This window comes from Telopea speciosissima, chromosome 9 (assembly GCF_018873765.1).
Source record: "Telopea speciosissima isolate NSW1024214 ecotype Mountain lineage chromosome 9, Tspe_v1, whole genome shotgun sequence".
NCBI lineage: Eukaryota > Viridiplantae > Streptophyta > Magnoliopsida > Proteales > Proteaceae > Telopea > Telopea speciosissima.
The window spans coordinates 40452371-40463039 of NC_057924.1; the positions used below are offsets into that span (position 1 = coordinate 40452371).

The window sequence follows — 10669 nt, forward strand, 5'->3', positions numbered from 1 at the left end:
CTGAATTCTCTCGTGTGCTTAGGAATTCTTCATTCGAAAATGGTTGCTGCTTCGATTCTGCCGAACCAGAGATTCTGGAAATGCTAAATGTTCCTCATCCGGTCTTAGAATCGGTCAGATGAACTCGGTTCGTTCTCGACCTCAATCATTGGTTCTATGTGTTTGATTTCACGTTTAAGTAGTTTGAACCTCTGCTTTTCTTTCATCAGTTAGTGTAATTATCTGTGTTTTGTTTTCTTGGGAGGGAAATTGAGGCTGTATGTTTGTTGAGTTTACTTGTTGCGATTTCTGGTGACTTGCAGGGTCTGTTGAGGTTATGATGTAGTTTTTTTGAACTAAAGGGAGTGAAAGACGGGATTTTTCTGGTGGATTTTGTTATGTTTTGAGAGAGAGGGTTTTTAGATGTTGATTGAGTCGGTTTTGAGTTTGTTAGTGACTGTCTGTGTTTCTGAATGAAGAGGATTTGAAATTGAGTGGAATGTATGAGGATATTTTTGGAATGGAATTCAGAGTTGTTGGTATGGTTTTTGTTAATTTGGTTTTGTAGTCTTAAGGAATAAGACTGGAAAGAGGAGTTTCTTGTCATTCTTTTTGAATGGGGAATAAGTTGGGTAGGAGGCGGCAGGTGGTTGACGAGAAGTACACAAGGCCACAGGGGCTGTATCAGCACAGAGATGTTGATCATAAGAAGCTGAGGAAGCTCATTCTTGACTCCAAGCTGGCTCCATGTTACCCTGGAGACGAAGAGTGCACCTTCGATCTTGAAGAATGCCCAATCTGCTTTTTGGTTAGTATATATTCAATTGTTGTCTGTTTCCATTCATACTGCTATTTTAGTTTTTCAGGATGTTACAAAAGAAATTTCGCAGGCCTTATTGGATGGTGTTTTGCAATTGAGAATTCTTGTGGTTTTTGACTGTAGTGAAACTACTCTAATGAAACCATTTTGAATGTATTTGTCTTCTTTTAGTATTACCCGAGTCTCAATCGCTCGAGATGCTGCATGAAAGGCATTTGTACAGGTATCCTCATCATATCCTATTTCTAGCTTTCCAAATGACTTAATTATTCGTTCATATGTGAATTAGTCTTGATTGCGTGTCCTTTGCCAGAATGTTTTCTGCAGATGAAGCCTCCTCATTCAACTCGTCCAACACAGTATCCTTCCCCTTGTTGAATTTAGATCATTTATCGAGTTTTAACTAATGATATTTTATGCTGTGGATGTCCCAGCATCTTCTATGTCTAATTACCTATGAATTTTTTTTTTTAATCTTAATACTTAACCTTAAAAAGATGCCCCTTTTGCAAGACTTCTAATTATGCTGTGGAGTATCGTGGCATGAGGTCAAAAGAAGAAAAGGGCATGGAGCAAGTTGTAAGGAATTTGCAATGGATTCTTGTATTCTTGTGGAGGTTTTTAAGTTCTCTATTACTAGCCTGGATTTTAGATCTTTATACTGCTTTTATCATAGGAAGAGCAGCGGGTTATTGAAGCAAAAATAAGGAAGCAGCAGCAGGAGCTTCAGGAGGAAGAAGAGAGAATGCAGAGAAGGCAAGAGATGGGTTCTTCCAGCAGGGTTATGACACCAGCAGACGTTGAATTTCAGGGTGTATTGGGTAAGCTCACTAGCAGGTTTTCCCTGCATTCCTTTGGTTTTATCTTTTTGAAGCTCGAGTTCTGGTGGTATAACTTGATTTCTGGTCCCACAGTGCAACCATTTATTTTCCCTGTGGAAGGTGATGAGATCATGTCTTCTCAGGATTCATGCACTGTGCCTACAATCATGCAATCTTCACGTTCCGGACACAGGTATATGACACTACCATCTGTCGATGATTGTTTTCTGTCAATTTGTCATTGTGTAACTTTTTTGATTGGATTTCTTATGCTTAGAAATAATCAAGACCCTAATTAGTTCACTAGAAGCTTCAGAACTGCTTTAGGGTACATAAAATCTCTGACATGCTAGCATAAACAAATCAAAATAAAAAAAGAAAGCAAGTTAGCAGCAGCAAGAATAACTAATTACTATATTTAATCATGAAGGCATGGTTGCAGCTGACAGCATGTTTGTATAAAAAAACATAATGTAGTCCTAGGTTTGAAAAGTCAAACTAGGAGCCAATCAACCAGGATCTGTTATGAACCGGTGAATCAGCTAGGTAAAATATTGGGTTTTTGGTGAAATTAGGGTTAGTGTTTGATGTATGGGTTATGTCAAGTTGAGGTAGGGGAGTCTATCACTGAAGGTCCTGAGATGTTTTGATGGATGGAATCATGGAAGTGTGTAAACTTGAATTAACAACAATATAAGGTTAGGGTTTTGGGTTTTTGAAAAAGGAATATTAGTGGATTTTAGGGTTTAGGATGGGCATTTAGGGTTGGGACTTGGATCGAGTTCTTCTATGGGGCAGGGAGTACTCAATGGGAATATGGGCAGATTGTGATGGTGTGTTTTGGTCTGTGCAGGTTTTAGGTTATAGGAAAATTAAAAACAAAAGGGGGAAAGCTAGGGTTGGGGCTATAGAGGATTAGGAGATGAGTGGAGGGGATGGGGATCACTTCTAACTTACTGTTGTTGCAGAAACTCTCTGGCAGCAGCTTGCTCGAAGTTGAAACTTGAATAAAAATCAGATCTTGGACAGAAAACTTGAATAGAGCTTCAATAGAACCACCCGGGCTTCACACCGCAAGGTGTCAATTGGATCAAACACCAATCCCACCAACTTTGATCAGACACAAAGCAATTCTTCAAAGAAGAAACAAAGTTGCAAAGCAGCAATAGCAGTTTTCAAAATTCAGAAGTGACAATACCCCCCCCCCCATCGAATCCTTTATTTATAGGAGCCATTGGCCTCTCCTATTCAGTCTAGGAGTATGAATACTCTTAGCCGGCTAGCTCTAAGTCCATCTCCCTTTTTAAATTCGTGGGAGTGCGGACCCAAAGAAGAAAAGAAAAATTACATTAAAATAAAAGTGGTGACTCAAGTCACTTAAATTGAACCACTGGTTCAACCAGGTTGGACCGGTTCAATTTAAAAACACAAAACACTTAAAAATAAAACTTAGTATGGAACTACTACTACTTGGACAGCAGCTTCGCCTTATCCCAACTAAATAGGGTCTCGGCACAGCATGTTTTTATAAACCACTCAATAATGCAACTCAACCCAATACCGTAATTAAATATATCTGGTGGAGGGCTGGTAGGAGAAGAGGGGAACTGTGGAGATTCAGAGTTGCAGGGGGGAAGAAAGAAGAGGGAACACACACACACAATCACTTCTTGCATAAACTAGCAAGTTCAACTTCAATATTCAATTCTCAAATCTTCAATTCTAAACTCTTCTACCGTATTACACCAATTTGAAGGAAATAACCTTGCATAAGAATAGAAACTACGTAAATGGAAACAACCCAAATAGGAAGCTAAACAAAGTAGGAAACTACCAAAATAAGCCAAATCTAAGAAAATGAAACTACTAAGAAGCTCCTACTTAATCTACCCATTTCAAATAAATAAACTAAAATAAATATTGCATCCTAAGTAAACTACCAGCCCTTGCCTGACCAGAAAACCGGTTTAGGACCAGTCGTTGGTTTGGGCCTCCAAAATGCGTCATGTCGGTCCAGCCAGGCTAAGGCAACTGCATCAGCTCTCCTCCTCTGAAAAGAACTTGACTCCAACGAGTTTGGTTAGGGTTAAGAATGCTGTCCGAGTCAACTAGCCATAGGAGAAATGTACTAGCTGTCTTCTTGAGTTTGATAGATGGAAGATCCTTCGCTGGGAGGAATTTCATCTCATGTCCACCATGCTAAAAGGAATGTGTATTCTCATAGTGCTTGGCTTTCTTGTCATACAACCATGGGCGTCCCAAAAGAATGTGACAGACTTTCAAAGGGAGGACATGACACTGCACTTAATCAATCAGTCCACTGATGGAATACGTGAGCAAACACCTTTCATTAACCTTGAGGTTTGTGTTGTTCACCCACGCGACCTTGTAGGAATTCGGATGAGGTTTTGTCTTCAAACCTAACTTGCGAACAACATCTTCAACAACAACATTGGTGCTACTTCCTGGGTCAATCACCATATCACACAAATTGTCATTGCATTGCACCCTAGTCTGAAAAATACTGTTACAACGCCAATCTTTATCTTCCTCATTGGGAACTTTCTGCATAGCCAAGAGTGGGCGAATAACATAGCAATACTGTCGCTCACCATTACTATCATCATCATCAACCTCACTAGGTGCACACTCACGTTCAGCCTCCAGATTGACCATCCTTGTTGTCCATTGCTCCATCGGTTCAAATCGTATGAAGTTGTCCTTGTCAATGTAAGCTAACAAACGGTTAGGGCACTGAGTAGTCATATGTTCGTACCCCTTGCATGTGAAGCACTGAATAGCTGCTTTTGGCATCACCGAATTTCTGTCATACCCATGTGGTGGAGAATAAGGTCTATCTGAACCTCGCCGAGATGGGGAGTAAGGATGAACCGGTCGTGTAGGTGCCATAGAAGAACCATTAGCCTGTGGTTTGCTAACTGAAACTGACTTCTCCTGAAAAAGAAGACTGTTGTGGGCGAAAGCTATTACCTCTATAATATGTGTCAGTAAAATTTCTTCGATTGTAAGGCTTCCTCAAATTTTCCTCAACCTGATATGCCATCTGAACTGCTTCCTCCATGGTAGTTAGTCCACTGGCTGGAAGTGCGGCACTGATCTGTGGATGCCAATTTGGTGGAGGGCTTGTTAGGAGAAGAGGGGAACTTAGGAGATTCAGAGTTACAAACACACAATCACTTCTTGCACAAACTAGCAAGTTCAATTTCAATATTCAATTCTCAAATCTTCAATTCTGAACTCTTCTACCATATTACACCAATTTAAAGGAAATAACCTTGCATAAGAATAGAAACTACTAAATGGAAACAACCCTAATAGGAAACTAACCAAAGTAGGAAACTACCAAAATAAGCCATATCTAAGAAAAAGGAAACTACCTAAGAAGCTCCTACGTAATGTACCCATTTCAAATAAATAAACTAAAATAAATTTTGGATCCTAAGTAAACTACCAGCCCTTGCCAGACCAGAGAACTAGTTTAGGACCTGTCTTTGGTTTGGGCCTCCAAATTGGGTCATGTCGGTCCAGCCAGGCTAAGGGAACTGCATCAATATCCTAACTTGGAAGGACTATCCACCGCATTATGGAGAACCATGAAGATTTCTTGACGCAACATTATATTGATGGGTCCAACGACAGTGACACTAGTCCAGACACTGATTGATTTGATTTGGTTTGGTTTGTTTGTAAAAGTAACTATGGTTTGTAAAAATAACCATGTTATGGTTTGATTAACAATGGTTAGTTGGGTGTGGTAGTTGTAATAGTAACTAAGTTGGTGGTTGTTGTTGTAATAGTTACCATTGGTGGTTATAATAGTATCTATAGGGTAGTTATAAATAGCAACCCTCCTCTTCATTATAAGTTAAAAAGGTTAAGAGCAAATTTTTTTTTTTTTTTTTGTTTTGTTTTGTTTTTCTTAAGATAGGTACCTATTCTGTGGGGTAGGGAGGGAAGATGAGAACCGTGTGGCTTGAACCCAAGACCTCCTGATTGGGTGGGGCTTTTATGCTGCACACTGCTACCAACTGCGCTAGGCAGTTGTTCTCAGTACTCTGTAAGTTCAACCTAACCCCTGCCTCAAAAGAAAGAAAGAAAAAATCGTGGTATGAATTTATGGCTCAAAATCCAATTACAGATAAGAATATATATATATTTTTAATTCAACGGATATGGTTATTAAGAAACCTAGATTTACTAAAATACAAAAAGCATACTTGCTATAAGTAGTAAGTTGTTTTGTTCTTGGTAAAATTCTAGGAGCTGTAACTTGAGGCACAATATCAATGGTGAAACTGGGGTTTACTATAAACAGCAACCCAATTACTATTCAATATTTCAATTCAACCTACTATGAGCAGTAACTCATGTTTTATTTTTTGTATATTTAATTCATAAAAATAAAATTCATAACCACTAAAAATCATAAACTATATTCCAAACAAAAATGAGCAAATCAACAAATTCCTTACAGTGGTAGCTATAAATAGAGGTTAGATGTTTGTGAGTCCTCTTGTGATCTGTGTTGTGAACTGGGTTTATGCTTGCTATCAAATGTTGGGATTCTTATTTGACAAATTTGGAACTGAAGATGATGCAGAATTCAGAGGTAAGAGAGATTGATCATAGAGATGTTAACTCTCTAAAGGTCGTTGAAAAGCTTTCATCCTATCAGTCTGTCTGGTTAATGACTTCAGACTTAAATTTCCAACCTCTCTACTCCTGGTTGGTTGAGGATTCGACTACTCATGCAATCTCGGGTTTTGTAAGCCTGCTTTTGGATTGCTATGGGCCTACCTTCGAATGGTAGAAACTCAAATTATATGGGTTATGGCAGTTTCGTAATTTTCTGGCAAGCTCAAGATCCGTTTGGGTAAAGCACATAAGCAAGGACTGAACTGTAATTAAAATTGAAGGAGGAGTGCTATTCAGGAAGAAGAAGCCCTTGAGCATAAATAACAAAATTAGGTTGTCTTCAACCTTCTGATCAAACACAACCAGCGGTAACCTACTCTACTGATGGAGTTGTAACTGCAAAAGGAAAAGTTGGATGGTGATGAAACTTTATGGGTGGAATCCCAGCCCTGGTAACTAATCTAAAGTGAGAAAGTATTATAATAATAGGATTTAAGATGCTGGAACAAATACAGTGAAGCCATAAAACAGGGCAGGGAACCTAGGTCTTAAAATATTAATGAAGCAACTAACAAATATCAACTGATTTCTGAAGAAAATGTCGATAGAAAGCTACATGTATTGTTGTAAAACTTGAAATCAAACCAGCAATTGGTGGGTGAGCTACGGAAGAAATAAGATGGCAGAAACAGGGATTCTGGCCAGTCTGAACAGGAAGGAAAGAATAAGATGAGACAACAATAAACAAGAAAGAAGAATCATAAACTGAAACAGAAAAAAAAGGTGCACAGTTATTTGATTGCTAATTGAAAAAATAATAACATGAAGGTAAGGAGAAGAAAGGAGGATATGACCTTGGAATCACCACCAATCAACCTACTGAAACGCCACAGCAGGGTTGACTCTGAATCACCACAAGCAGGGTTATGTCTGAATCACCAACGCATAAAACCAGACATGGCCTGGTTTAGGTAAAAATTTGTTCAATGATGAACCATACCCTTTCCTCTTCTTCTTTCTGTCTACACTCTGGCACTCTGCATTAATCACCTCTTCAGTCTTCAATATCCTGGTTGCTCAAGAAGTTTTGTGATGCTGAATTGGCTTGAAAGAGACTACTTTCTCTAGATGTAGTTGTATGATGATTAGAATGTCTTTGTTGATTTATGTACAAAATTTTTTTGAACCTGAGAAAGTCTTAATCTTTGGTTGAGTTTGAGGTTTGTATGACAATGAATACATCTCTGTGAAGTGGCTGTGGAACCATGTGGATGATTATAAAGTAAGAAAGCTGTATCAATAAAATTTGTAGTAGGATTTTCATGTGGGAACAATAATCAGTGTAGGTAATGTAGTACTGGTTTGAGTGTTCAAATCAATATCCAAAAACAAGATCGTTTATTCAAAGGAAGGTTCAGATTAGAGGTTATTTTAAATCAAGGTACTAAAACTCGGGTCTCGGTTCCAACTCGGCTCTTGGAAAAACCGAGTTGAGTCGAGATCTCGCCGAGATCTCGCTGAGTTTTGTCGAGTAAGGTAAGGTATTTAAGTGGTAGGTGGGTTAAAAAAATGGGTCGAAACCGAGATCCAAACCGAGATCCGAGATATTGCCGAGATCTCACTGAGATCTCGCCGAGATATTGCACTTTTGAGACTCGCAGGCAGTCTTGTCTCGGCTTTTCCAAAAACCGAGAAACTCGTCGATCTCGCGAGATCTTGAACTATGTTTAAAATAGTATAAAATCTAATCATGGGATGGGGTGTGAAAGTAGGATCGAGTGTAGATAAGATGGAGGGGAAGGTCTGCTGAAAGTTTCAGCTCAATTGCATGGTTGGATTGGGAGTTAAGTTTGACTCTAGTGGCAATAGGATTAAAGGCAAAATGGTAATTTAGTTACTGTAATTAGGGTTCAGAGGTTGAAGATGAAGTGCAGGTTTCAGATGTGGAAGCAACGTATAACGGTAGCTAAAATCAGAATCTAGTTCAGGTTGAAACAAGGTTGACTAGGGTAGGGGTAAAACAAGAATTTCCCTCCAGCAGCCAATCGGCTGACCAGATGGAGATGAAATTTGAATCAAGTTCTCTGTTTAGGGTTCTTAAACCTTCAATCAAAATTTCAGCCTAATCCAACGGCTGGTTTGCTTAATCTCAAAAAACCCTTGTATATAATAGTCTAGAGTCGAGGGTTCTAGTTGCAGAAAATTTAAGAATAAACTTACTTGTTAATGGCTGCAATCTGAGGTTAGATGATAATAACCAATAGAACCAGGAGTAGCAAGAGAGCAATAGCAATAGAAGATCGACCCAGTCTTCACATTGCAAGGCGTCGATTGGATCAGACACCATTCTCCTTCATCAAACACGAGAGATTCTTCAATGGAGAAGAAGAACATCAACAACAGCTTTTTTATTGACTAAATTCGTGTACAATGCTGACCTTCCTTACAAACTTATATAAAAGACTCAAACATAGACTCCTATGCTAAAAAGGAAAGGCCTAACCCAATCCTTAACTAATAAGGTAACCTAAATTAACTAGGAAAGTGAAATAATAAACGAAACAGACTCAAAACAGGACTAGACTTATAGAATCCTAATCCAGCCCAACTAAAACACTTAATAACAACTACTTGCTACTTTAATTGAACCACATAGAACCTATCAACTGAATTAAGTATAAGAAATTAATTCCTATTAAAGGAAATCCCCCATGCAATCCTACTACCCATGTTTTTGGCCCATAGAAGTGGCCTATTACCATAGTTCAAAATCTCGTGAAATCTCGATTGAGATTTCAGAAATTTCGGATATTTCGACCTCCTCGAAATGAAATGCCACCTCGAATAAAAAAAATACAAAAATTCGATCGAAATTCTCGAAATTTCGAGATATCTCAAGATTTTTTCAAAATTTTGCGAGATTTTGAGTTTCTCAAGAAATTGCTTTATATAAATGAACATGTTTCGTCAGTCTCGGTCGATCGAGACTGAGAAACAGCTCTGGTTTTGCACTTTTGCTTGGTTTTTGAAGGTGATTGACATATTGTGATTTGGAATGTTTGATATCATCTTCTTAAATCTTAACTCTTAAGTTGTTATTTGTTAACTTGTTATTGACTTGATGTCTTATGTACTTAATATTATGATTTATGACTTAACTTATGAGTCATTATGTTTCCAACTTAGTTCCAAGTCAATTTACTTGTTTAATGTACAATGTGTATGTGTAAATGTGTAATTAACTAAGTTATACATTAGGGTTCGACCATACGTTGCCAATCAATGGTGCACATCCAAAACACCATTTTGGGTGACTATTTTTGCAATTTGAACATTTAAATGTGTTTATATAGCCTAAAATAGGGTTTCCATGAAGTTTCAGGCCTTAACTTGGCCTAAAACCCACTGAAATGACCTATCGAAACATACCAGAAAAATACAATATTTCCACCGCAATATCCGAAATTTCGAATATTTCGGATATTTCGGTCAGCCTGAAATACCGAAACGAAACGAGTTCTTGAACTATGCCTATTACATTAAAAACTCAATGTACTAAAGGCCCAACATGTATAGAACCCAACTCTAGACTTATTCCTAATAAAACAAGCTCATTTCGATGATGCTGCATCAGTAGGTGTTTGGAGGAGTTCTCTAAAGCCCAGTAGCATTTTTTGAAGACATTCAATTTTTGGTAAGGTTGGTGTTTTTGTTTTGTGGGATGAATTTGTGATGATATTCATCCTATAGCATATTCTTTGACAAAAGGGTCTTAGAGGAGATTGTGATGATAGAAAAGGGGTAGTGTTGTTTTCATTAGCATAGTTGGGGATCCAAGGGATCGCTCTGCAGCTTATTTTCTTGGAGAGGAGTTTCCATAGTGAGGTTCAAGTTGTTGCTGTACAAGAAAAATTATTTTTATAAGTCCATTGGAAGTCCTAGGTTCTCTAAGGTGCTTCTTCCAATGGAATGCATCCTTGGACAAGCTTTAAACAGTTGATCATCTTGTTGAAAGGAAAGGAAAATTAAAAACATTTTATGCTTGCAAAAAGGGTGATGTCACTTTTTTCTTGATTTCAAATTGACATAGGATTAGTTGGTGTTAATTTCTGTTCCCAATTGGTGTTTATCGAATGGAGGTGTTGGAGGAGAGTTGCCTGCAATGTAAAAGAGAGTATTTTAGGATTCTTCCATTTTGGTATCACTGTCAAGCTTGGAGGGAAGTAAAATGGAAGGTTTTCGAGGATTTGGCGCATTAGACGGGGTAGAAAGTGAAGCTTCTGTGGTTCATTGTAATTTGTAGACTGTACTGCATCCGATATTCTAGAATTTTGGTGACCTCATAGACTGTAGCAGTAGAACTACCATATACTTTTTACTTGAGCTTGATAAC

At 38.2% G+C, this 10669-nt stretch overlaps 1 protein-coding gene across 4 annotated transcripts in view; it reads left to right on the forward strand.

Moving 5' to 3' along the window:
• The first annotated feature begins 590 nt into the window (after window positions 1-590).
• The window catches only part of LOC122640706 (E3 ubiquitin-protein ligase DA2L-like), a 36781-nt gene continuing 26702 nt past the window's right edge, over window positions 591-10669 (forward strand). The window contains exons 1-7 of one of the 4 annotated variants that reach the window (XM_043833943.1): window positions 591-787; window positions 971-1022; window positions 1113-1158; window positions 1297-1378; window positions 1476-1620; window positions 1714-1802; window positions 4804-4815. In XM_043833943.1, coding sequence (XP_043689878.1) covers window positions 596-787; window positions 971-1022; window positions 1113-1158; window positions 1297-1378; window positions 1476-1620; window positions 1714-1802; window positions 4804-4815 — 618 coding nt within the window. In that variant the 5' untranslated portion in view covers window positions 591-595. Of the gene's footprint in view, window positions 788-970; window positions 1023-1112; window positions 1159-1296; window positions 1379-1475; window positions 1621-1713; window positions 1814-4803; window positions 4816-10669 lie in introns of all 4 variants that reach the window. The other 3 variants (XM_043833945.1, XM_043833944.1, XM_043833946.1) reach the window with 3 other exon arrangements.